At 42.8% G+C, this 27485-nt stretch overlaps 2 protein-coding genes across 5 annotated transcripts in view; both read left to right on the top strand.

Annotated features, from left to right (window-relative positions):
* Positions 1-4609, top strand: part of SEPTIN6 (septin 6) — a 67944-nt gene extending 63335 nt beyond the window's left edge. For all 4 annotated transcript variants that reach the window (XM_032620998.1, XM_032621000.1, XM_032620999.1 and 1 more), the window contains one exon: positions 1552-4609. In XM_032620998.1, coding sequence (XP_032476889.1) covers positions 1552-1576 — 25 coding nt within the window. In that variant the 3' untranslated portion in view covers positions 1577-4609. The remainder of the gene's footprint in view (positions 1-1551) is intronic.
* Positions 4610-11518: 6909 nt separating this feature from the next.
* On the top strand, positions 11519-25679 carry NKRF (NFKB repressing factor). Its single transcript, XM_032620991.1, has 3 exons — positions 11519-12255; positions 21521-21651; positions 22706-25679. Exons 1-3 carry the CDS (start codon positions 11990-11992, stop codon positions 24661-24663), a joined length of 2355 nt encoding a protein of 784 aa, XP_032476882.1. The 5' UTR covers positions 11519-11989; the 3' UTR covers positions 24664-25679.
* The last annotated feature ends 1806 nt before the right edge of the window (positions 25680-27485 follow it).

Here is a 27485-nt window from a genome sequence, read left to right as displayed (position 1 = left end):
TAAAGGTACTCCTCTACAAGGTGTCTGGGTGGGGGGCACTAGTCAGGACCTAGTAATTAAGAAGAGAGGAGTATTCTTGTGGCTGTTGATAATTGTTTTGCTAGCTAATGCCACTGTGGTCGCCACTCAGAGGTGTGTGGGTGAATGAGAGAGAAAGCATGTTCCCAGAAGCCAGTGCGATAAGGACTTAAGACCATCTAACACAGCTATATTCTAATTTATCCATTAGTCATCAAGACATTTTCTTCTAACCTTTTTTTTTTTTTGACATTAATCCATCCATTCATTAACCCAACTTCTGTTTTCATTTTCAGTTTGGGCTTCCTGTAGACGCCCTTTTCCTGTGCAACAGAGCTGGGCTTCCCTGTCTCTAATTCCCGCTTAACACGTCTGTGGGCACAGAACCCGTGCCCTCTCCTTTCTTCCTGCCAAGGTTTATAGAAGCCCGAGAGTCTGAGGACGGCGTCTGGCCTCTGGTCAAGAAGCCATCAGTCACGTGGTTTAAAGATGCATCCTGCATCCCAGTGCCCCTCCCAGCGCCCCCAGCCGGCCACTCCCCACTGCATCTTTGCTGGGCTGTAGCATGTTCAGGGGTCCCACCTGCTCTTCTATACCACCAGCTTCCCTGTTCCAGCTCTGGCTGCTGCTTGTTCCCCTGAGGTATCTGCATCCACCATGGCTGGGTGAGCACCAGTCAGCATGGCTTTCCCCATTAGTCCGCAGTCACTTGGCTTCCCCAACCGTCCCTCAGCCCGCAACAGGAGAGCCACAGCCTCTTCTCAGAGGGTTCCAGAAGGAGAATCCTTTGGTGCCTTCTCCTCCTGGCCTGTCAGCCCAGCCCTTTCCAGTTTTGATTCACTCAAAATCATTGCACTCAAGCTGTGTTAAAAACCTGGAACGAGTTTACTTACAGCCAGCCCTTCCCAGACAACACGACTGCTGAAGAAAGTATAAATTTCCCCTCTCTGTTATTCTGAGTACCCCACAGATGCAGAAGGCAGAATAAACCTGAATATTAGTACCAACCTAGTGTCTTAGGGAATTGTTATGAAGTGTCTCAGCATCTCCTCTGTAATTTCCCTTAGGAGGCCACACCATCCCAATAAGGCAGGGCCAGTAGCAGGTATAATCATCCCCTGTCACAAACTGCTAAACTGAGTGGTCAAAGAATCAGTGTTTTCAGTTTTGCTCTGAATCTTCCAGTCTATTTGGTGAATGTGATGATGAGTTTCAATCTGTATTTTGCGTGTGCCCCACAATAAGAAGAGGTGAGACTATCAGTTGGACAGGAGAAAAGAGGTGTGCCTTGGAAGGTCCCTAACTTTGTCTCCAGTCTAAGGATTTGGTATTTTAAAAATCTTCCAGCCCTGATTTGTATGATGGGGCCCATCAGATAGTGGCTTTGGGAGCCCCTTTGAAGTTGAGAGCCCTCCACTGTCAGGGCCATGAGGCACAGTGGCCTTTGGTGTTTGGCCAGTGAGAGAGTGAGAGCTGGAGTGACCTGGCAACGATCTGTGGCTAACACGCCGTTTCTCTGCCCTTCCTTTGCAGTAATCCATGGCTGTGTACTGAATAGTATTCCCTGCTACAGCTGGACTGGACTCCATTTAGCCTTTTAAGCCAAGGTTCCTATTGTAACTGACAGCTTTCCTTTGGAGCGCCAGGCAGCTGGGTCCCCTGCCCCTGCCATGTACTTCCACTTCAAGCCCCACCTCTTCTTTTGATTTCTGCCTCACAGTCCCACTGGCACTGACCATGACCTTCTTTTTTATTTTTGAGGGTTTTTTTTTTTTTTTTGGTCACTTTCTTTCAGAGCACACAAACAAGGCTATGTGAAATTTTCAGGCCTTTTTGAAGTATTGAGAATGGGAAGGGGAGTTCTCTCTTCAATAATAGATAATGACAGGAAGTAAAAAGCAGAAAAAAACGCAAAGCAAACAAATGCACACACTGTATCTTTTCTTGTTGGCAAAGCAAGAGTGCAGTTTTGACATGTATTGTTTGGTGAGTCACTGATTGGTGAGTGGCCAGAAGCAAGTATGAAGGTGGTGCTGCGAAAGCATAAGCTAGTTTCTTGAGAAAATCCAAGTCACACCGTGGAGCATTTTCGGAGACCCTGTGCTCGGAGATTTAAAAACCAAAAAAGCTTGGGTACTCAGCCAGTAGCTCAGGGAGATGCTAAGCTAGGGCTGTCAGGTCTCCTTGGGAAAGGCTGCTTATTTGTAGCTTTGATGTTTCTGTGACCAGTTTCACGGCTGCTTCCCAAGAATCCCAAACTTAAACAACTAATCGGTCTCCATCCGCTGTAATTATTTGCATTACAAATCGGAGGCTCCCTCATTTGCATTTGTTTACAGATTAACTACTTGAGGCTTGGGGAGCTCTGAAAACTTCAAAAGGTATTAGAGCCACCCAGCCTTTGAGAGACCTTCAGAGACTAGGCAGGAATTTTGTATGAAGGGAGACATTTTGGTCCAGAAGACAGATAGGACCCACTTTCTTGTAAGAGGAAATCGAGGCCCCGAGAAATGAAGGGACTTGCCAGACGCCCCAGTCCTGTTTCATGGCAGAAGCCAGGCTAAATTCAGTGTGTCCTGAGTCCAGAGCCGTTTTACAGATGGACTCAACGTGTTCATGTATGTTCCTAGAGACAAGTCTTTTGATGTTCCAGAGAAAATGAATAGTTAGTATTAGAGGGCCTTTGAGGTTTTTATCCCGTAAGAAAATATTCGAGGATGGGGTGGGTAGGGACAGGCAAAGCAGAGGACTCTAGGCCAGCTCCTGAACTGAGCACTTCCGCTGGCGATAAGAGTCCCAGGCACCTGTTAGCTGCTCAGCTTTCCTGGGAGTCTGGAATGGGGCGTGCGGGTGTGGATGTTTAACAGGTGCCCTAGGTGATCCTTGTCATCAAGGAAGTTTGGTAAACAAAAATCTACCCTGTGAGTGAACACGAGACCTCTAGGAAGTCAACCAAGGCTATTAAAAGAATTAAAATGCTTATTTTATTGGGTAGCTTGTCTCACTGTAGACAGAAAGGTTTTCTTCCTTCTTCAGTGAAAAGACTTTTTAAGTGGTACAGTTATTACTATTTTAAAAAATACCCGAAGTTCTCTGTTTACTTCTGGTGAAACAAAACCAGTCGTTAGAAATGGTCTGTGTCCGGCTCCACGCCCACCCCAGCCGAGACTGGGATAGAATGGTTTTCTTGAAAAATCCCCACGTGTACACACACACACCCCTCATGTCTCTTAAGCCAAGAAGTTTGCTTTTCCTAGCTGCAGTACAGATCACTTTTTTGTTGTTTATGTTTTTTGTTTTAATTATTTGGCATTCACGTGTGGCTGTTAATATGTGCTCTCTCTCTTTTTGTTTTAATTAAAACAAGAAGCTTTTAACTGGTGTGTGGTGTTCTTAAAACCTTTTCAGCACATTTCCCTGTGGTGATGGTCCATCAGTGACCCCATTTCTCACCTGTCTTCTCCAAGTATGCTCTGTGCTACCTCACACTGCCCACTTCCCTCACCCTGTCTTACTCTGAATATCCTTTTTCTTTAGCTAATTTCATGTTTTCTTTCTTTCTTTCTCCCTCTCCAGCTTTTTTTAATCTTGTCTTCAGCAGCTGCACTAAGTCTAAAGGAGAAGACTGCCATTGTAGAAGAGTTAGGGTTCCATATTGTCTCAAATCAGAAACCAACCAATTCCCTCTCCCTCCAAAGTGCGTGCGCATACACACACACACACACACACCACACAAGTGTTCATTGTGTCCCTGTGTCCAGGCAAGACGCTCTCTCCCAACTTACGTGGTATTTTAAATGGAAGTGTCTTGTCCGACCTAACAAGGCATGCAAAGAACCATCCGAGCTGGAGAATGGACCAAATGTAGCCTCAGAGAGACAACTGCAGGACGACTCACCCAAGTGTAAGTGACTGAGGCAGGAGACCTCAGCTGTGGGTGTGGAAGTACTGTTCACAAGTTTTCGTTTGAGTTTTCTGTTTTTCTTTTTAAACACCAATTCTCTGGTTCAATGTGTTGACTGTCTACAGCCACTATTAAACATTTCTGAATATGGATGAGAAAGTCAAGCAACATTCATATCTTCTTCAGCATTCACAGACCTTCTGCAGACCCCCCAGCAAGTGGGGGAAGTGGATCTACTAACTCTCAGGTGGAGAAGGGAGAGTCGGGGGAGTTTAAGCTTAGTGAGAGCAAAATGACTCCACTCAACCTTCCAAGGCCAGTTGGGGTTTTGAGAGAAGTTTCTGCTCAACTTGGGATCTGGAGGGAGAGCTTTGATGTTGATAAATCTGCCTTGAATTCATTGGTTTAACTTGCATCAAAATACCATGTGAATGTGCTCATTCCCATATATCCCTACAACCATTGCCATTCCACTGTCCTGTGTCTCTTGAGAGAGCCTCTTTGCATGTTTTCCAGAGTCTGTTTTTCCTTTCTTCTCCTTTGTTCTTTTTGCTCAGAGATGTGACCAGTCATTGGCCCTCTGGGGCTTTCATTCGCCAGGAGAAACATCCCGAAACCAGCATTGTTTAGCTTGATACCTTTCTAATGTCCATGTCAATTTTCAATAAAATTCAAAGAAATGCTCAACGGCTGTGTGATCATTAGGTGATGGGCCCACCGCGGTTTGCCTTAGGAGGAGTGGGTGGCTTCCTTTCAAAGGGGGTGACCGAGGAGCTCAGGGAGGCACCATCAGCCAGTTTGCAACCTTCCTGGGTAGGCTGCTGGGCCTACTCCCCCCACCTGGGCTTGAAATTTCCATGGGGTGAGGTGGAGGTGAGCAGGAAGTCCTTTACTTTTCCTTCATTAGCATGGACTTAACTGATGCGTTGAGCTCATTATCTTCCAGGATAATAAATAGATGGAGAAAGTGGAGTTGCCAAACCCTACAGAATAAGATTCGGGTGAGTTTTAATTCCAGAAGGAAAAGAACTCTGCCCTGCATGTCTTCTCTTATTTAATACTGTGATGTGAGCATCCCTAAAATTCATGGATGTGACTTGAAAAGCCTTCTATGGATAGGGTCTCCTAGGGAGGGAATCCTCCTTTTGTCCCTGCCAGCGTTAAAGCGGGCAAGAGGGAGAGTGGTCAGTTTTCACAATTCTGGTCGCCGTCGAGGTGCGGTTTCCTTTCCTCAGCTTCATTTCCCGAATGGCCAGATGCTGGAGACCGGAGGGTGGTCGATACCCTCTTCGAACCGAGGCCTGGAGGCGTCTGAGCGGCTACCGGGGGAAACGACACTGGCCTGCGTCTGCGCAGCTCGCACACTAGGGGGCAGCCGAGCGGGAACAACACTTGCCTGTGACGTCACCGAGCCCCGGCAGGCACTGAGGTGTGGAAAAATACCGGCTCTGGAGCCAGACAGACTTGCCAGCAGTGTATGCTCTGGGGCAAGTTGTGGTCAAAACTTCCCTGTAAAAGAAGAATATCAGTAACTCCCTTGCAGGGTGATTGCGAAGGTTCCATGAGCTAACGTAAATTAAAGATCTGGGTGTTCACTAAACGGAATCCCTGTTAAGGATGGAGTTTCCCCTTTACTAGAAGTCTCTTAGGTTCTTCCAATCCACGGTTTCTCAACCTCAGCACTGTAGTCTTTTGATGCCAGATAATTCTTTGCTGTGGAGGCTGTCCTGTGCACTGTAGCATCCCTACCCACTAGATGTCAGTAGCACACTATACCATCCCATCCCCAGCTGTGACAACCAAAACTGTCTCCAGATAATGCTAAATGTCCCCTGGAGGGCAAAATCGCCCCAAACTGAGAACCATTGCTCTAGGGCAGGGGCCAACAAACTTTTTCTGTAAAGGGCCAGCTGGTAACTATCTTAGGCTTTGCAGGCCACGTGGTCTCTGCAACTATTCAACTGTTAACTATAGAACAAAACCAGCCGTTGATAATATGTAAAAGGATGAACGTGACTGTGTGCCAATAAAAGTTCATTTGCGGACACTGAAATTTGAATTTCACATGTGGGTTTCATTTTCACATGTTCTGAATTATTATTATTTTGATTTTTTCCAACCATTTAAAACGTAAAGACCACTCTGAGCATGAGGGTCATAGAAATGCAGGCAGGTGGACGGGATTTGGCCTGTGGGCCACGGTCTGCTGACCCCACCTCTAATGCATTTTGGTGCTTGTTGATGCCTCCTCGAGCCTAAAGGTGTTAGAAGTGACTGGCTGGGGACTTCACTGGTGGCGCAGTGGTTAAGACTCCACCTGCCAATGCAGGGGACACGGGTTGGAGCCCTGGTCTGGGAAGATCCCACATGCCGTGGAGCAACTAAGCCCGTGTGCCACAACTACTGAGCCCTCATGCCACAACTATTGAAGCCCACGCGCCTAGAGCCCGTGCTCCGCGACAAGAGAAGCCACCGCAATAAGAAGCCCACGCACCGCAATGAAGAGTAGCCCCCCCGCTCGCTACAACTAGAGAAAGCCCGCGCACAGCAACGAAAACCCAACGCAGCCAAAAATAAATTTATTTTAAAAAAAGTGACAGGCTGGTCAAAAGAAATCAGAAATGAAGACAAATGGCTGATGTTTTAATGCAAGTTAGTGGGGAAATGGGTTTGATTAACTAAAATTTGCATATAGTTTTGCTAGAGCATAGATGGGGGCAAGGGTCTGCTGGGGCTCTGAGAGCCAGTTGCTGGGGCCCTGCTGAGCAGTGAGAAGGCCAACTACTTCTAGGGACAGAACCAGGCCGCTAATACCCTCAAAAAGGCTGAGCAAACTGGGCTCCAATTGTAAGCACTGAGGTTAAGCAGTGTCCTTTTGTGTTCAAAATGCCCCCGCTCGGGGAGATTCATCCCTTTGCTAAAAGGACAGTTTTCTTGCAAGGCCATTCTTTTAAAATGAGGACACCTCTTGAAAGACTTCTGCATTAGAACAGTTGATACCTCACGTTGGCTTTGCCACCTGGACCTACTACCTTCCGTCAATGTCCAGCCAGGTCCTGTACTATCTCTTAGCTTGTTTGGCTTGGACTTTAGAAAGTCCCTGCCCTCAGCTCAATACCTATAAAAATTATATATATATATTTGTTATGTATAGGATTGGGGTCAAACTTCTTATCTTGGTTTTAGGCTCAATGAAATTATTTTTTCTTAATCAAGTGATAAGGGTGTATTGGACACCACCCGTGAATTTGGTCCAGTGCCCTCTGCTATGGGGGATACTTTGCATGAGATCAGTTAGACACTGCTCTTGAGGAACTTACAGACTGGCCCTATCTTATTTACCCAACCATACTTTCCAATACTTCCTAATAGCCGTTTCCATTCCAGTCCATTCAGTCTCTGCACAGGCCTCTCCCTGAGTTATGCAAACTATTTGTTGACATTATCTGAAATATCCTCTACTGATTTAAATCCTGCCTTTGAGGCTCAGGCCTACCTTCTCCTTGAAGCCCTTCTTGACCCCATTCACCTATCTTGATCTCTTCTTCCTTTTCTAACCTCCTGGCTGAAATTTTCTAATCTTCTCTGCTTCTCGTTTGAGGGACTTCATTCCTAAAGAGAGGTTAAACTTCCTAAGGGTAGGAACATCATTTCATGGCCCCCCAGAGGGCCAGGAGAGTGCTGGACACACAATAAAAAGTGATTAAGAGGTAGCTAGATTGAGATTCTTCACCAATGTAGGGAACTATTGCACTTCTGAAACATTTAAATTTGAAATTAAGCTACAAGAATAATACCCACATCCTCTTGACCCAGATGCACCAACTGATAATATTTTGCCCCATTTGCTTTATCATTTATACTCAGGCTCTCTCTGTATCTAGATAGATAGAGATACATAATATTTTTTTATGAACCATTTGAAGGTAATTTACATGTATCATGGCCCTTTACCCCTAAATATTCCAGTGTGTACTTCCTAAAAATAAGGATATTCTCTTACATAGCCACAGTCACCAACTTCAGTAAATTTAATATCGTTACACCGCTTTAATCTATTGAATGGTATACTTTACAGCAATTTTTCTTGCCATATAAGATTGGCTCTAGGATCACCCATTGTGTCCTGTTTCTTTAGTCTCCTTTAATCTGAAACAGCCTTTCTTCGTCTTTCCATGACATTGATATTTTTGAAGTCCCATTTAAAAAATAGACTGTTCTCATTTTGGGTCAAGGTGTTGCCCAGTCTCTGCACTATATAATCACTGCTTTTTCCCCTTCTTTGCTACTAGTAAACAATCTGTGAGGAGAAAGTATAAGTCCATGCAAATATCCTACTCCTCACCAAACATTTCCCCCTAGATTTAGCATCTATTGGTAATTCTTGCCTGAACCAATCTACAAAATGATGATTTTCCAACTCCAGCATTCCCTTCATATTTACCAGTCAGCACATGGTATTCTATTGTAAGCAAAGGCCCTCCCTTCTCTCTCATTATTTCTTTATCTACTTGGTATCACTGTGGACTTATGACTTCCTATTTTTTCAGTGGCTCATAACTGTCCTTAATAATTTTTATTTATTTTATTATTATTTTTTTGTGGTACGCGGGCCTCTCACTGTTGTGGCCTCTCCCGTTGCAGAGCACAGGCTCCGGACGCGCAGGCTCAGCAGCCATGGCTCACGGGCCCAGCCACTCCGCAGCATGTGCGATCCTCCCGGACCGGGGCACGAACCCGCGTCCCCTGCGTCGGCAGGCGGACTCCCAGCCATTGCGCCACCAGGGAAGCCCTTTTCCTTAATAATTTTGGTGCTCAAATTACTGGGATTTGGCCAGCTCCTAGCTATTGCTTTTAATCCATTTAGTAGCCATTCCTCAAGAGGCTACTGTAGTGCAAAATACTCTGGTCAAGAACTTTTGGTGATCTAATTTCTGGGATAGTTTATGAGGGTGGTGCTTAGCCAGGTTCCAGGTTTCCCTCCTCTCATCACACACTGGCTTCCCCACAGGAAAGGGCAGGGAAGGAAGCTCAGAGCTGTCAGACTCTGTGTGTGTGTTTCATGTAAAAACAGTGGCAGGAGCCTGTGTTAGAACAGAGAAGGATGATGGAGGGGAGGAGGACAGGTGATCACAGGATATTTCTGGATTGTTTTAGGATGGCAATGGCTGCTGTTATCAGAGCCCCCTCCTACACCTCTCTTCAACCATTATTCCGATAATCTACTTCTGCTTAGGGGTTTCAATTCCTGCTCACTGAGAAAACATCTGTGGCTTGTGAGAAGGGAATAGGCTGAGATAGGTTGGCTGAAAGCTTTTTTTGATCAGAAGGATTACCAGGGAAAGGTCATGGAGAATCATGGGAATTTTTGTTTTGTTTCCTAGAGATGAAACTGCTTATTCCATAGCAGGATTTACAAATGGACTCCAGCTATGGCTGTTCCAGAGCAAATGGCCTCTAACATCAATTTCATTGCCTTTCACTCTGTAATCCAAATTCACAAGTCAGATTGGAATTATTTGTTCCTGTATGATGGAAGAATTTTCATCCAAGGTGAGAGGAAGGCATTTTTATTTTCTCAACTCTTTTTCTAAGAAAGCTGTGTATTTTTTTTAACACTATGGTCTTTTGGTATAATTATCTGTACTTCTTTTTAAAATTTATTTATTTATTATTTATTTATTTTTGGCTGTGTTGGGTCTTTGTTGCTGCACGTGGGCTTTCTCTAGTTGTGGCGAGTGGGGGCTATTCTGTTGCGGTGCGCGGGCTTCTCATTGCGGTGGCTTCTCTTGTTGCAGAGCACGGGCTCTAGGCACGCAGCCTTCAGTAGTTGTGGCTCTCGGGCTCAGTAGTTGTGGCTTGTGGGCTCTAGAGCGCAGGCTCAGTAGTTGTGACTCAGTTGCTCCGTGGCATGTGGGATCTTCCCGGACCAGGGCTTGAACCCGTGTCCCCTGCATTGGCAGGCAGATTCTTAACCACTGCGCCACCAGGGAAGTCCCGAAAGCTGTGTATTGATTGCAATGTTGATTTTGATGAAAGTTGGCATCTTAGGCTGAAATTAATCTAACTGTAAAATTACAAATCAGCTTAAAATGTAGGCCCCAAGAAAATGAATTTCACGAGTTTGGGACAACAGGAAGAGCCTTCATTCATTCAATCATTCATTTAATTCAACAAATACCTGTGGAGTTCCTACAGGAGCCAGGTATAGGTGCTAAAAGCAAGACAGATGAGTTCCTTGTTCTCATGGGGCTGTCACGGGGGGTGGGGAGGAGTCAAATTTTTTTAAAGTTCAGAAGGTGGTACACACTGCAAAGAAAGAAAACACAGAGCAATGCAATGGCAAGTGACTGGGGGAGCACTGGATGATGAGTCAGGTGACCTAGATTCTGATCTCAGCTTTGCCGGGATTGGTCTCTACGGTCTTCAGCTATCATTACACCTCTCTGGCCTTATTTTTCTCACTCATGCAATGATGATTTGAGTTTATGGTCTCTACGCTTCCTTTCTAGTATCATGTTCTTTGATTTGATGGTTCAAAGACTGTCATTATTTCAATAAACATGAATGCCTATCAGAGTCAAAGACAGCACTCCCTGTGTAATGGGAGAGACAGGCACGGAAATAGATCATTATGAAACAGTGTGAACAATGCTGTAATTTGCTCTTCTCAGTCCAACACACCCCTACACATAAATGTGTCACATAATGAGAAATACATCGTTAAACAAAAGGGGACAGTGGGTCAAAGCTACCTCATCCAACGGTCCTGCTGCCGTGGGACATTGAGTTCTGTGCAGGACTATTTCTCCCCACTAACACTGTAATCAGTTCCAGGACAACAGAGAAAACCCAGTTTCTTTTTCCTTTGTATTGACTATACTGAGCACACAGTAGGTGCTGTGTAAATTCCCGCTGACAGACACTCATTAACTACTTCCATAGCACAGATTGGCAGACAGGGATTGAGGAATTGGGCTGGAGCAGAACCGCGCGTCTAGTAATAACGTTTGCCTACAGAGTGATTGAGCCATTTGCTGCTGTGCAGCTTTTAACCCTATTTTGGGGGCTTCTTTTGCATTTTGTAATATTCTGCACGTTTTAAATTGATACAGTTAATACAGAATTATTTGAAATCGTGATCACTACTGTGTAAACACGATGCTTGTCAACAATTGGGATGCAGTATGGATGATAAAAGTGGTTGACTAGAGAAGTGGCGCTGTGGATGATTTTCTAAGTATTTCGTTTTTAGTACTACTTCACAGTAAAACACAAAGCTAATCCTCTGAAGAAAAGGCGCCTCGGAGAGCTGACATTTAAAAAATAAAAAGGGTAAAATACATTTCAAACCCAAGTCCCTCCCAAAGTACACGGTCCCACTGTCAGAAACCCAGGGAAAAGCATCAGGCGAGCTACTGCTGCCAAGAATCACCTGTGGGAGCCTTCCAGGGACTTAACGGAAAAAGGTTCCCAAGCCTCAGAGAACCTTCCAAAAATCCCCTTCCTGGAGCCCCGCCCCCCGCTCGTTATCACAGTGCGTCAAAGGCCCGTAGTCGTCAGGAAAGGGAAAAAAACGTACGTCGCGCGAGACTCAGTGACGGGATTTCGAAGTTAGGGAACAGCCGCGGCGCAAGCGCACTGGCTTCACAACCTCGGGGCTGCACGCGGGTAGGTAGACTAGAGGAAGGGGAGCAAAGCGTGCTGGTGTCTTTTTTTTTTTTTTCCTTCCCAGTGCAGTGCGTGAGTCTGCGGGTAGCCGGAGGTGCGGAGCGCGGGGCCTGGCTCGGCCTCCCCGGCGCGCGTGTGATTGCGGCGGGTGCCCTCCTCCTGCTCCTCCACGAGTTGGAGGAGTGCAACGGGCGTGCTCCCGGGTTGCCGGGACGCGAGCTGGTGCTCGCCTTTTCAGCCATCGCCCGTCACGCACACACTCCAGTCCCCTGAGAGTTGGTCTTCGCGCCTCGGCGCGCCCATCCTCACCCGGCCCCTCCCACCGACCCCCGTTCCCGCTCTCTTCTGGTAGCGAGTCGGCTTCATCCCTGGGGTCCCTGCTTGGGGGCGGAGAAGATGGCTGGCGGACGTCTGCTGTTGGGGGGCGACTTCCTGTCGCCGCCGCCGCTGCCCCCCCTCCCGCCGCCGCCGCTGCCGCCCCTCCCGCCGCCCCCGCCCGAGCCAGTGCTGGAGCAGTGGCGCTATAGCCACGAAAGTGACTGGCAGTGGGCTCTGCGGCGCAGCTTCATCTGTCGGCACCTGCACAGCTATCCCGGGGCTGCCCTAGACCAGCTCCTCGCGCTCTCCGCTGCCTGGACCAACCACGTTTTCCTGGGCTGCAGGTGAGGAAGGTGTGAGGGTCGAGTTAGGGACCCGGGTTGGGGGGGAATCGGCGATGAGGGTTGGGATAGGGACGGGGGGGGCGGGTATGGATGAGGGCTTAAGAGACTGGAGATTTGGAGGTGCTGGAGGACTCCAGAGGGCTCACTGTTGGCCTGGGGGGGTTGGCCGAGCTAGGTGGCAGGGGATGACATAACAGCTAGAAGGGTGCGGGGATCGCGGGAGCGGCCCCTCCAGGACCAGGGATGGAGATAAAGAAGCACCTGGGAGAGGATTATTGAGAGGTGGTCATTGTGATGGTGTTTTTGGAGGGCGTGGGAAATGACGAATGGCAGAACCTCGGACCTGCGTAGGACCTTCCAGGGATGCGGTATCCGCAAAGAATATTCAACAGTCGGGGCTTTGAGGGTCTGTGGGGGGAGGGGAGGGGGACTCTTTGGTTCTAATTCTAGTCTCCTCCTGACTGGTCTCCCTTTCCATCCCCGTTAAATTAAACAACACCAGCTCCTCAGCTGGGTTGTACTGTCTTCTCCTGGGGAGGCGGTGTGTATGAGGTATCTCAGCCGCAGGGCCCGCCTTCTTGTAGATTTGCGCATAATGTGTATGGATGCAAACAAAGAAATGGATATATCTGCTGTAAAAAAGGATTGCCCGCATTTCCCCTTCATTGTGATCAGAAGGATTAACATTTGGCCTCTGGGTGAGGTTTTAGGTATGAGTCCCCTACCCGCCTTTCCTAGAACCTGGCCTGTGTTCTGAACAGGCCTCTTTGAAAGCTCTTTGCATTCAATGGAGACTGCGGTATGGTTCCAACGCATTTTTTTTTTCTCAACAGACTACTTGGACCACTGTCATACAGAACCCTCAAACAGGCCCGATACTAGACTAATCATTCCTTTGATAGACTAAGAGGCTTCTTTTTTGGACACTCTTGCCTCACGGTGAATTTTTTACTAGGAAGGATAAGAAATTCTGGAAAATGATCAGATCAATTAAAGCCAGTTCAGTTCCAGGAATGACTGTAACAGATATAGATAAATAGGATTGTCTACTGTTAGTGCTTAAAATTGTTGAACATAGCATCCAGCGTGATACTTTGTTTTGCTTTCATAACACAAATGTGTTTTTTTTCTACTCTAGGTTAGTGTAATTTCTGCCTCCAGAGATAATGATTATTTCACTGGAGGAACTGGTTACAACTGGGGAAGCCTCAGTAATTAATCAAGTCAGATAAATCTAATTGACCTTCACTTAACAATATTATTCTGGCAGTAGAAAAGGTACCTTTATCCTGTAATCATAGATCTCCTTAATATCACAGAAGGCCATGGGGAATCTGAATCCTTAAAAAAAAAGTTATAGGTGAGGAGAATAACCATCCTTTGTGTTAATGATAAATCTTACCTTCCCACAAGAATGTGAGCTCCTTTGGGGGAAGGGTTTTTGCTTTCTTGTTCACACCTTTATCCTCAGTGCCTAGAAGAGTGCCTTCTTCATAATAGCTGCTCAGTAAATATGTGTGGCATGAACAGATGAATACAGCTTTGTAATGTACAAAATACTTAAAACATTTATGTATCTCATTTAATACAACAACCTTAGAAATTGAGTGGTGTCTCATTTTTACAGCTAAATCAACGGAAGCCAAGAAGTTAAGTGACTTTTCCAAGGTCCCATAGTTGGGGCTGGGACCCAAGTCTTCCGATGTTCTTTGCACTGAGACACAGCTGCTATAGGGAAGGATGGACCAGGAGTGAAAGCAAGTAACGGACATAAGTCATTATTATCTCTCAGGATTTCATCCCGAGAACAACAGCCTTGAGCATAACTAGGGCATTAAAAACATAAACCGGGCCAGTGATAGTGTTAAAAGCTCAGGCATCCAGAGCATTTGTGTGTATGCACTCACCCAGGCACATTTGTGTATAGTATATATCAACACATGTATTGTCGTCATGTTGCATTGTAGTTAAGTCAATTCAATCAATACAAGAATTGCTATAACATTATCCAGTAGCTTAACTGAAGAGTAATGTTTGCATTGTACCTGATAACTTAGATATAGGAGAAATGGAAGAGGCAATAAAGAATCTTGGAAGCTAGGGACCAAGTGCAGTCTCCCACTTTAGGCAGGCTTTATATTAGCTGTCATCTTCAGGTGGGTAAAATCTGTATTCCAGTACTTGTTAATGTCGATGTTGGCAGAGCTCTTGTTTTCTGGTCTATTCTTCTGTGACGGAAGACTCTTCTTTTCTCCCAAGGGAACTGTGGAGTACATGGTGACACAGCCCATTCTCCTCTAAAATTGTTAATTTGTTGTTCAAGGCTCATCCCGTGACTTACAGAACAGATTATAAACAGTAGCAAGAAGGGAACTCTTTGCCTTTTGTTTCCCACTCGCAGGACTTTCTGTGTTCTGATTTAGCTGGGGCTGAAAGAACTCCTAGGTTAAGGACATCTTTGAAAACTCCTTGATCATAAGACCAAGCCAGGAGGAGGAGGAGCTCAAATGTGCAGGGAAGTAAACCATGTTTCATTCTTTTTGGTTATAGTGGCGATTGTCAGAGAACAAGTTTGAATATCTTCTTGACTATCTGTAACATGTTTCTCAGACTTAAGCAAGCATCAGAATCACCTGTTAGGCTTGTTAAAACACATTGCTGGGCTCCACTCCCAGAGTTTCTGATTCAGTAGGTGTGAGGTGGGACCCCAGAATTTGCATTTCTAACTAACTCCCAGATAATACTGTTGATTAGAAAATGCTCATCCAGGGACTACATTATAAGAACCATTGCCTTATAGGATAAAATAAAGCAATGTTTTCCAGTCTGCTTTTTGATCATTTTTTCCCTCATAGTCTAGGCAATGAGGAAGCCCAAATAGCTGAAATTATTTCTCTTCACTTTTTCTTGTCTGCTTCATAAAAGTAAACAACCTGTCAAGATTGTTTTCTGTAGGCAATTTCTAAGATTGTCTTGTGGTTAATGAAAAGTTAGTGCAGTCTTCTAATCAACTACATCTACAGCACTGACATAATTGTTCATATGAATGCCTAGGGACCTCTGCAGTTTTTACTTAAAATTGTCAATAGTGTATGTATATTTAATAAAGCAGAATGTTTGGTTAACTGGAGCATTCAGTTTTCCAGTCATTCTTCATCAGTAGTATTAGAAACAGAATCCTGGCCTAATTACCTTTGATGAGATATTAATTAATAGAGAAAATATAGCCTAAAATAAAATCAGCTTTGCCACCTTGATTATTTTGTCTCTTCCTTGTTGATTGAGATTGGTGTTTGGAAGGTAGATGCTAGCTGGGCTCATGTTGTGAAGCTAACCTCGCACGTAGTAGGTAGAGTGCATCAGTCACCAGTTAATGAAGTATGAGTGGGAGCTTTCAAAAGATGTATCAATAATCTTGGTTTTATGTTATTTACTGACTATGTTAGGAGTCTTAAGAATAGTTTTGCATAAATAATTTTATACTTGGAAATTCTAATCTTTGCTTAGTTTTCAAACCTCAGCTTTTTTATTTGGACCTAGTAGAGCAGTTTAATAAATTTTTAAAAATTGAAAGCATCTATTACTGAATATTCATTAAATTTCAGGTGCCATTGTATATCATAAGTATACACCTATATGCACGTGTCTTTTTTCAAGAATGTAAGATTCATGAAGTCAGATGTCTTTGTCCATTAGACATCATCTTTTTGTATGCTAGGTATGGTGGGACAGTTGTGATTTCCTAAAGCTTGGAGCATAATAAACTATCTTTGGAAACCTTAGAGACTTGCTGGGGCTTTTTGGTTTTCTTTTTTAAGCATTTACAACCAAATGGGTGAATTAACAGACTTAACTACATAATATGCATGCATCTTAAAATTACTCTATTAGACTTGCCTTACTGACACTTTACATCATGGTCCCACCGTAAGATAGAATACTACATAGCCATTAAAACTCATGTGGTAATGACATGGAGAGAAAGTTTATGACATAGTAAATTAAGAAAAACAACACCCGCCCCCAGCAGATTACAAATCAACATAGATGATCTGATAGTGGTTTTTTTTTTTTTTTTTTTTTTTTTTTTTCCTGCGGTATGCGGGCCTCTCACTGTCGTGGCCTCTCCCGTTGTGGAGCACAGGCTCCGGACGCGCAGGCTCAGCGGCCATGGCTCACGGGCCCAGCCGCTCCGCAGCATGTGGGATCTTCCCGGACCGGGGCACGAACCCGTGTCCCCTGCATCGGCAGGCGGACTCTCAACCACTGTGCCACCAGGGAAGCCCTGATAGTGGTTTTTTTGGGGGTGGTGGGGGGACGTGGTATGGGAAGCATAGAAAAAGGAATAAAAAGTAAACCCCAAAATGTTAGTGAAGTTATCAGTGGTTGGGTTTGTAGATGCTTTCCTTGGTGGATTCTCTAAAATTTCTGGAGTAAAGGTGTTCCTTTTAAATCCACTACAACAACAACAAAAAATACACTACGGAAAACTGAGTAATGAAAGCTTTACTGCCTTGGCTTATTTCAAATTTGTGGAACCACTTTTTTATCCCCGGGTAGCTACTCTCTGGAGACAGAAATCCTAGTGGTCTTCATAGTAAAGATTAATGCAAAGATTAATATTTGCATTGTTCTTTGAATAGTCAAGTGTTAGGCACTATACGGTCTGTTCCATTATTTTTTCAGCTGGTTGGGCTTCTTCAGTATTATGACTTCCTAATAAAGGGCTGAGAAGACGACTGTGTTGGCAACTAACACAGAGGTTTATTTTTATAGCCTATGGGTGATATTGAATTTTGTGGCAGATGTAATGAATAGAGAACAGTAAGTAGGTATAATCATTAATAACGCTGGAAGAAACCTGAGAGAAAAAGTGAATGAATGGAGTAGGCCCCAAATGCATCATTCGTGAACACTGTATGGCATACATGCCATGTACAGTTGTGTACCGTATTTGGAATCAGACTATAATTTAAGGTCTGGCGAATTTTGACTGGAATTCAAGGTGAGTGGGTTGGTTGTAGTGCCAATTTTGGTAGCAAGAGTGGCAATACCAGTTTAAGATTTGTAGACTTCGTCTCACTTTCATAATCTTTTGTTTTCATCACCTTGGAAATTGGACTCCCAAATCTTAATGAAAGTGATATATACAATGTATGACGTTTTAGGCGATGTCTTTTGATATTTAGATAAGAGTAAATAAAAATAAAATTACTCTTGGCGTTTAAACACTGGTGCTAGCAGCAGCAGTTATCAGTGGGAAGTGCGGGTTACAACTGGGCTGGCTTCCAGGTAATCTGTCAGTGAAGGCCACCATGTCACTTCTCTGCTTTGCAAGGAAAGACATCTGAAGGGTGTGGAACCTATTGTGTTGAAAATGGAAAATGTTATCCTCCTTCAAGTTCAGAACCTATTCATGTAGAGGTGTGCTAGTCACTCATTTTCAGAACTTGCTTGGGGAATTCCCTGGCAGTCCAGTGGTCCCTGGTAGGCTGGGAAAGGCTCTGAAGGTAGGAAGGGTGAGTAGATCCCCATGATAACCAAAACTTCCCATGAGCCCATAGTTTTGTTTCTCTGCAGGAAACTGATATTCTGTCAAGCTCCAATCTACTTCATAAAGGAGTCCTTTTAAAAATTGTATGTTTTAAAGCTTTTTATTGTGGAAAAATCAAACACACAAAAATAGTTTAGTGGACACCCATGTGCCCATTACTCAACTTCAGCAATTATCAAGTCTGTCATGCTACCCTTCTCATTTCATCTTGCCCCCAGTTTTTTTGTGGGAGACAGTCTAGAGTATATTAAAGAAAATCTTGACATCATTTCTCCTGCAAATACTTTAGTATATATCTGTACCAGGTAATTTTTCATAATACCATTATTCATACTCAACAAAGTTAACAATAATTTCTTAAAATCATCCAATGCCTAGTCCATGTTTAGTTTTCTGCATTTGTCTCAGGATACCTTTTTACAGTTGGCTTGATTCACAGTCCAAACAAGGTCCACGCATATCTGGTTGATCTGTCTCCTTTAACCTATAACCATTCCCTCTCCTTTTATTTCATGCTGTTTATTTGATGAAGAAATGGGCTGTCGCATAGTGTTTCCTTCATTATGGATTTGGCTGGCTGTATTTTTTTTTAATATTTATTTATTTTGGCTGCACCAGCTCTTAGTTGCGGCATGCGGGATCTTCATTGTGGCATGTGGGATCTTTAGTTGTGGCATGCGGGCTCTAGTTCCCCGACTAGGGCCCCCTGCATTGGGAGCATGGAGTCTTACCCACTGGACCACGAGGGAAGTCCCTGGCTGGCTGTATGCTTGTGATGGTGTTTAACATGTTTCTAGGAGTTATGGGCTTGATGAGGTTTGAGTTCAATTATTTGGTGGGCAAGAACACTTTTTAGATCTTTGTCCTGTCATATCACATCAGGGACACAGGTCTGGTTGTCCAATTTTTAGTGATATTAAGATTATAAAGTTCTCCACCAGCTTTTTTTAATTGAAATTTTTATTGAAATAATTATAGATTCACGTGTAATTGTAGGGAAATAACACAAAGCAGTGCCCTGTACTCTTTACCCAGTTCCCCCCAGTGACAACATTTTGCTAAGTTATTGTATCATATCATAACCAGGATAATGACCTTGTTACAATCCACTGATTCTACACAGATTCCCCCAGTTTTACTAGTACTGGTGTGTGTGTGTGTGTGTGTGTGTGTGTGTGTGTGTGTGTGTTGTGTGTTTAATTCAGTACAGTTTGTCACATGTAGGTTTGCATATCCACTACCACAGTCAAGATATTGAACTGTTCCAGTACCACAAGGATCCCTCATGTTGTGCTTTTATAACCACATCCATCTCCCTCCCGCTCATACACAGTATTGTGTGTATCAATAGTTTTCTCCTTTTTATTGCCGAGTACCACGGGGTATGTGGTACCAGAGTTTAACCACCTGTTGAAAGACATCTGGGCTGATTGCGGTTTTGGGTTGTTACAAATAAAGCTGTTTTGAACATTTGTGTACAGTTTTTTGTGTAAACATAAGCTTTTATTTCTCTGAGATAAATGCCCAAAAGTACGGTTGCAAGATTGTGAGGTAATTGCATGTTTAATTTTATAAGAAACTTCCAAGTTGTTTTCCAGAGTGTCCATACCATTTTACATTCCCACTAGCAGTGTACGGGTGATCCAGTTTTTCTGCATCCTTGTCAGCATTTAGTATTGTCACTATTTTTCACTTTAGCCACTCGGATAGGTATGGAGTGATATCTCATTGTGGTTTTAAATTGCATTTCTTTGGTGGCTAATGATGTTGAACATCTTTTTGTGTGCTTATTTGCAATCTGTATATCCTCTTTGGTGAAATGTTCTGTTTATATCTTTTGTTCATTTATATGTATGTGTACACATATATATGTGTATATACACATATGCACATTATATATGTATATATCTTACTGTTGCATTTTGAGAGGTCTTTATACTAGATACTAATCTTTTGTCAAGTGTGTGGTTTGCAAATGTTTTCTTGCAGTCTGTAGTTTGTCTTTTCATCCTCTTCATGGGGTCTTTTGAGAACAAAAGTTTTTAATTTTGGTGAGGTCCATTTTATTAACTTATTCTTTTTTTTTTTTTTTTTTTTGCGATACGCGGGCCTCTCACTGCTGTGGCCTCTCCCGTTGCGGGGCACAGGCTCCGGACACACAGGCTCAGCGGCCATGGTTCACGGGCCCAGCCGCTCCGCGGCATGTGGGATCTTCCCAGACCGGGGCACGAACCCGTGTCCCCTGCATCGGCAGGCAGACTCTCAACCACTGCGCCACCAGGGAAGCCCTATTAACTTTTTCTTTAATGGATCATGCTTTTGGTGTCAAATGTAAGAACTCTTTGCCTAGCCCTAGATCTTGAAGATTTTGTCCTGTGTTTTTTGTAAAAGCTTTTTAGTTTCACATTTTACATTTCAGTCTGTGATGCGTTTCGAGTTAATTTTTGTGTAAGGTGTGAGGTTTAGGTTGAGGTTGTTTGTTTGGCTTAAGGATACCCACTTGGTCCAGCACCATTTGATGAAAAGGCTGTCCTTCCACCATTGGATTGCTTTTGCAGCTTTGTCGACAGTTGAGCACGTTCGTATGGGTCTGTTTCTAGGTTCTTCTCCATCAACTTTTCATCTGATAAGCTTAGCAGCCATTGATGATCACTTATTGTTGCATTATGGGTCGCAAAATGGTAGTAATCTATCATTCCTTCATTTATTAGCTGGAATGCTTCTGTAAAAGAGATTTTCCTCATCAACTCTCTAGATTCTCTGAGGTACAGTCTGTACAGGAAAATGCCAGATAAATGCTTGCTTTCATTACCTGTTTTTGGAATAATGTTTTGATTCCCTACAAAGGTGACCAATAATGAGTTTGTAAGTATTATTATGAACTAATGGATTTTTAAAATATTTGATGTGTTTCAGTCCACTGTGATTATTCTCACTGATACTCAAGTTGGCTCACTTCTGAGTCCATTTGACACAACCCCTGAGGTCTTTGACAGCTTCCTTGTTTCCAGGCACAAAAATATCTCCCAGGTTCACCTTATACATTTCTTGCCCCAGACTTGGATCCGATCCAACCATTTCTCTCGGGACTCTTGATTCCTTTTGGTGGGAAGTGATAGAAACCACAATCTGGATGTTAACAGCCCATCCCTTATTATTTATTTATTTATTTGGTTGCACCAGGTCTTAGTTTCAGCAGGCAGACTCCTTAGTTGCAGCACGTGGGCTCCTTAATTTCGGACTCCTTAGTTGTGGCATGCACGTGGGATCTAGTTCCCTGAGCAGGGATCGAACCCAGGCCCCCTGCATTGGGAGCACAGAGTCTTTCCACTGCGCCACCAGGGAAGTCCCACAACCCATCTCTTATTAACACTCTTAGTACTTCTGTAAATATATTAATGTAATTATTTACACATAATATACATATATGATAGAGGAAAATTATGAGTTTATATGGATACTTGTAGTTCAAATTAAAGATAAGGTCTTCTCCTAAATTTCTTGATTTTTATGTTTGTATGTCTCCTAATGATAGTAACATAATTACTCATTTGATAACATAACTATTTTATGGCAGATTCTTCAGTTTTATAGCCAAGACACTCTGTTGGTAAAGTCCTATGGGAGCAATTATAAGACGGGTCATCTAGAAACTTTTTCAAAAACTGCATTCTTATCTGTTTTGACTGTAGATTATATTAATTTAAATAGGTACAGCCCACGCTTGATGGAAAAAATTCTCCAAATGGCTGAAGGTATTGATATTGGGGAGATGCCTTCATATGATCTGATGCTGTCCAAACCTTCCAGAGGTCAAAAACGTCACCTCTCAACATGTGATGGTGAGTATACTTATTTCTGGAAGGTGGGATTTGAAGAAACAGTGTGGCTTTTTTTTTTAATGATATGAGTGTGGTATATGATTTTTTAAATAACATTGGTAACTTTGGATCTTACACAAATGTAAAATTTTAACTTTCAGTTTATACATTTTTTTTAGGATGCTAAATAGAACTGAAAACTAAGAATACTGAACTCACCCTATAATGCTGTCCTTGAAGTCCGTGCCATGGAACCTCCCTTTAAATAGAACAACCTTATACTCTAGATCATTTGAGCATCTAAGTAACTAAATCCTCTTGGATGGGTCCAGCGTGGACCAATTTTCTACTAAACAGTGTTATAGGGAGAAAGCTCTAGTGTCTGGTATAGCCTCAGCAGAGTCCTTCCATAGCTTTAAATTTGATATCCTCCATAAATCATTAGTTTCCAGTTGTTCTAGAAATAAAATATAGCAAACACCTTTTTGTGCAGAATAGGTCAGAACTAAGATTTTGAAGTTGAAAACCTTTGGGATCTTTTGACAATTTTTTTAATTTGATTTTTCAGTCACAACCATGTAAAAGCACCATCACAGAGTCAGTCACTTCTGGTACAAAAGAGAGGCTTCGTAAATGCCTCTGCTCATCATCTCTGTTGCGTTAGAGCCATCTGTTCCGTTTGCAGTCCTTAAGAAGGGAGCTTTTCAGCACAGGTGGTATGAGATCGTAGTGGAACAACCTCTTACTCGGTACACTTCACCTGTGCTTTAACGCATTAGATGTAGAAGCATCTAGCAGTCATGCATGGTGGCGACCTGCATACCCGAGTCGATGGCATATTTTCTATCAGATCTCTTCCCTTACACATGGAAAGACAGGGAGCATCCCTCCTTATGCTGGAATCTTACACTGACATTTGAGTACCTTCACCTAAATGACCTGAAGTTTTTGTGATGGGAAGTATCTTGTACCAACAATATAGTTTGCGAAAATAATATGGTTGGTACTATTTTCCTGCTTGGTTCTTTTGAAATATTCCTTTTTTAATGAATTGTAAATTTCACTCATTCTATAGGTCAAAATCCTCCTAAAAAGCAAGCCGGTTCCAAATTCCATGTGAGACCTCGTTTTGAGCCTGTGCATTTTGTAGCTAGTAGTTCAAAAGATGAAAGACAGGAAGATCCTTATGGCCCTCCAACAAAAGAGGTAAACGAACAAACACATTTTGCCAGCATGCCAAGAGACATCTACCAAGATTATACTCAAGACTCTTTCAGTATACAAGATGGAAATTCTCAGTATTGTGATTCATCAGGATTTATTTTCACAAAAGACCAGCCTGTAACAGCCAACATGTATATTGACAGTGGGAACCCTGCCCCCAGCAGCACATCACAGCAGGCAAACTGCCAGTCAGCTCCTGAGCCTTCACCGTCACAGACGTTTCCTGAGTCAGTGGTAGCCGAGAAGCAGTATTTCATTGAAAAATTAACAGCAACTATCTGGAAGAACCTTTCTAATCCAGAGATGACCTCTGGATCTGATAAAATTAATTACACATATATGTTAACTCGTTGTATTCAGGCATGTAAGACAAATCCTGAATATATATACGCTCCTTTAAAAGAAATCCCTCCTGCTGACATCCCCAAAAATAAAAAACTTCTAACAGATGGTTATGCTTGTGAAGTTAGATGCCAAAATATCTACTTAACTACAGGTTATGCTGGCAGCAAGAATGGTTCCAGGGATCGAGCTACTGAGCTAGCTGTAAAACTCTTGCAGAAACGTATTGAAGTTAGGGTTGTCCGACGGAAATTCAAGCACACGATTGGAGAGGACCTTGTGGTGTGTCAGATTGGCATGCCTTCATATGAATTCCCTCCAGCTCTGAAACCACCAGAAGAGCTGGTGGTGCTGGCTAAAGATGCTTCTGGGCAGCCGATTTTTAATGCTTCTGCCAAACACTGGACCAATTTTATCCTTACAGAAAATGCAAATGATGCAATTGGTATCCTTAACAATTCTGCCTCATACAACAAAATGTCTGTTGAATACAAATATGAGATGATGCCAAATCGTACGTGGCGTTGTCGAGTGTTTTTGCAAGATCACTGCTTAGCTGAAGGTTATGGAACCAAAAAAACAAGTAAACATGCAGCTGCTGATGAGGCTTTGAAAATCCTTCAAAAAACACAACCCACTTACCCATCTGTCAAAAGTTCACAGTGCCAAACAGGCTCTTCACCCAGGGGAACTGGGAAGAAGAAAGATATAAAGGATCTCGTGGTTTATGAGAATTCTTCAAATCCTGTGTGCACGCTGAACGACACAGCTCAGTTTAATCGAATGACAGTTGAATATGTCTATGAAAGAATGACAGGACTCCGATGGAAATGCAAGGTGATTCTAGAGAGTGAAGTAATTGCAGAAGCAGTTGGAGTGAAGAAAACTGTCAAATATGAAGCTGCTGGGGAAGCTGTGAAAACCCTCAAAAAGACCCAGCCGACTGTCATTAACAACTTGAAGAAAGGAGCTATTGAAGATGTGATCTCAAGAAATGAAATTCAGGGTCGCTCAGCAGAGGAGGCTTACAAACAACAAATCAAAGAAGATAACATTGGAAATCAGCTGCTGAGAAAGATGGGTTGGACGGGTGGTGGTTTAGGTAAATCTGGTGAGGGCATTCGGGAGCCAATCTCTGTCAAAGAGCAGCATAAGCGGGAAGGGCTTGGTCTTGATGTAGAGAGGGTAAATAAAATTGCCAAGAGAGATATTGAACAGATCATCAGAAACTATGCCCGCTCGGAGAGCCACACGGATTTAACCTTCTCTACAGAGCTGACTAATGATGAGCGGAAGCAAATACATCAGATTGCCCAGAAGTATGGTCTTAAGAGTAAGTCTCATGGGGTGGGCCACGATAGGTACCTGGTGGTAGGTAGAAAAAGACGGAAGGAGGATTTATTAGACCAGCTCAAACAGGAAGGCCAAGTGGGGCATTACGAGCTTGTGATGCCTCAAGCAAATTGAGATCTTACTAATTTATTTTGTAAATGCCTAATGAGGCAGATTTGTGAATTAAAGAAATGCTACATGTTCTGGTTGCAGAGTATATTCATTAAGATGTTTCACCTTGTTCATTTCATATAGTGCTTTATTAGATACTGGAACTTGAAGAATTCTGTCCACTTGTGTTAGCTTAATCCAGCAGATAATATCGTGCAGTTACTGTTTGTGTCTTTGATATTGCTGTGTCCCTCAGATTTTAGTAGTTTGTACAAAGCAAGAACACATATCCAAATGGAATTTCACCCCGAGAAAGAAATTCCCATTTTAAAGGGCATAGCACAGCAATTTGCAACAATATGTAAAGTTGATATTGACTACAATAAAACTACAGTCTTAATTCCAGACTTCACTGAAAATGTCAGGTCATTTTGTATTACCTATTTTCATCTTTATGTGAAGCCAGTTATAGAATGTTTAATAGTAAATTGTGCTGTACGTGTAAATGTCCTTACCAACTAAATGATGTAAAACTTTCTTAAAGTAATTTTAGTGTTCATTTATTTATAACTTCTACCATGTGGTTTCCAGGATATTGGAAGTGATACACTGTATCTTGTGATATATGAGTGTTAACAAATTCTAGTCTTCATGCTGAGAGAGCACTACTTAAGAGAGCAATTGAAAAGTTCCCAAAACTTTGATTCAGTCTGAAGAAAGGAAGCTGGAACTGTCTGTTCTTGGTGCCTTGCAGAGAGACTCGCAGCAACTCTCCGTTATAGCTTTCACATGATTTGGGTGTATAGCACATCCAGGGTGGCCACAGCTGTGGTGGAGCTTGGTAAAAGACTGAAGATACATTGGTGCTTTGATGAAAAGGTTAGTTGGCTGGTCCCTCTCTCAAAAAGCTTATTTAGCCCCCAAAGCCAACTTTGTAACATATTTAAAACTGCTATTTTCGCTTATTTCTGGAATGTAAAAAGAAAACTGTATAAAAAGGATTAGTGTATGCTTCCTGAATAAAAAGGAGCCAAAGTTGATCAAAATGGTGGTGTGCTTGTTTCTGGGAAGCAGCCTGGTAGCGACACTTTGGGTCTTTGGAGAAGGGAAGTGGCGTTTGCACAAAATATTTCAACACTTAGAGCACATGTGGATGAACATAATGACTTAGCAGATACGAACAGCCAGTCAGCCACCCATCACGTTTTCTCTGGGGACCAACCTGCTGGCTGCAACCAAATCTCAGGCTGTTTACTTTTACGTGATTTTGTTTTTGTATCTCAGATAAATCAAGTGTTAATATTCAGAGATAAATACTGATATTGATAAACACTTCCAATGACTTCATATTTAGAACAGTTAGGTTGTTTACAGTGTCTTAAAACATATAGCACCAAAGTTGACATGTAATTGGCCCACAATGAACAATTTCCTTTCCCCTCTTATTTATATTTTACATTAAGAAGCTGTCCATTGTAGTTAAATCAGTATTTTAAAAATATAAAGGGATTAACTTTTATGCCTGGACCTCTGTGACTTTTAGTCACCTACAGCGATTAACACAGTAAGTGATGTTTGCTTTCCACTAACTCCTTTGTCCTGCAGTATATGGCCTTTCCTAATGTTGGTAGGAAGGGAAATGAGGTGTGCATTTTATTTTGGCACTTAACGTTTTAACAGTGGCAAAGGGAACTAAGCTAAAATGTTTATAGATTTTATAGGATTTTTTTTTTTTTACCTACAAGTCTCATGCCAACTCTGAGAAGCTGTGGTTCAATTAGTGTTAGAAAAGCCAGGCTTCAACTCTCTTGGGTAAGAGTGGCTTTGGGGATTAAGGAGTGTGAAAACTCATGTCTCTACATTTCTTTTCTCTTCCCAAAATGATTTGGGGGCTGGAGGAGTAGGGTAGTGTTACACAAATCTGGTTTATCTATATAAGTTCAATAGAACAGAATATTAATATAGTTAAGCTCTGAAATAATGGGGCCAAGTGTATATTTGGTTCTCGATTGAAGAGTCCAGATTTCCTAACTTCTTAGATCTGCCTTGGTATAGATGTGGAATTAGGGTGAAGTCATTTAACTCTTGCTTGAGAATAAAGAATGTTGAGAAATGGGTTTGGCAAAAATGAGCTGCTGACAACCCTGCTGTTGTGTTTTGTCCCCTTTTTGTTGGTTCTTGTATTTTCCCTTTCTTTGAGATGGCAGCCGTTTTAACCCAGTAACCTTGCTATAAAACCTGCGCAGGTACATGAGCAGTTTTAAGTTTTATTTGAGTCACTTAAATATATTATACTGAGGAACTAACTCTGCTTTCAGTTATATTTATAGCTTTGAGGCTCACAGACCTATTGTTTATTTTTCCCCTCAAGGAGAGGATTTTTTCCCCTCCCCTTTGATTAGAAAATGAATAGAAATTTCCTGCATTCTGTTGGGATTCTTTTTAAAATAGTATACGGTGCATTCACTGTGCTATGAGTAACTCCTGAAGCTGGAGATGGGTCCTGAAGAAAGGACTTTAATTACAGCTTTGGTTCTTCATCATACCCTCTTTGCCACACCAGCAGGTGCAGAATTGAAGGTTCAAGTTCAATTCTGCCATTCAAAAGGGGACCTCACAAATCTGGTTTATTGTTGTTATAAATTATTGTATGCAGGCAGCCTGTGGCATTTGTTTAAAAAAACTGTAAAGAAAAAAGGCAAATTAGCATTAAACTTTGAAATGAATGATTTGTGGTGCCTTTGACCATGGATATGATGCTTTGGGAGGTCAGCTTGTTGACGCCGTTGTAAGATTTTAAAAGGATTGTCCCACGAAAGCGATTGGGAATAGTGTTTCTCAGGAGG

This window comes from Phocoena sinus, chromosome X (assembly GCF_008692025.1).
Source record: "Phocoena sinus isolate mPhoSin1 chromosome X, mPhoSin1.pri, whole genome shotgun sequence".
Lineage (NCBI taxonomy): Eukaryota > Metazoa > Chordata > Mammalia > Artiodactyla > Phocoenidae > Phocoena > Phocoena sinus.
The sequence above is the reverse complement of the archived record's forward strand: the minus strand, read 5'-3'. Positions and strand labels throughout refer to the sequence as shown.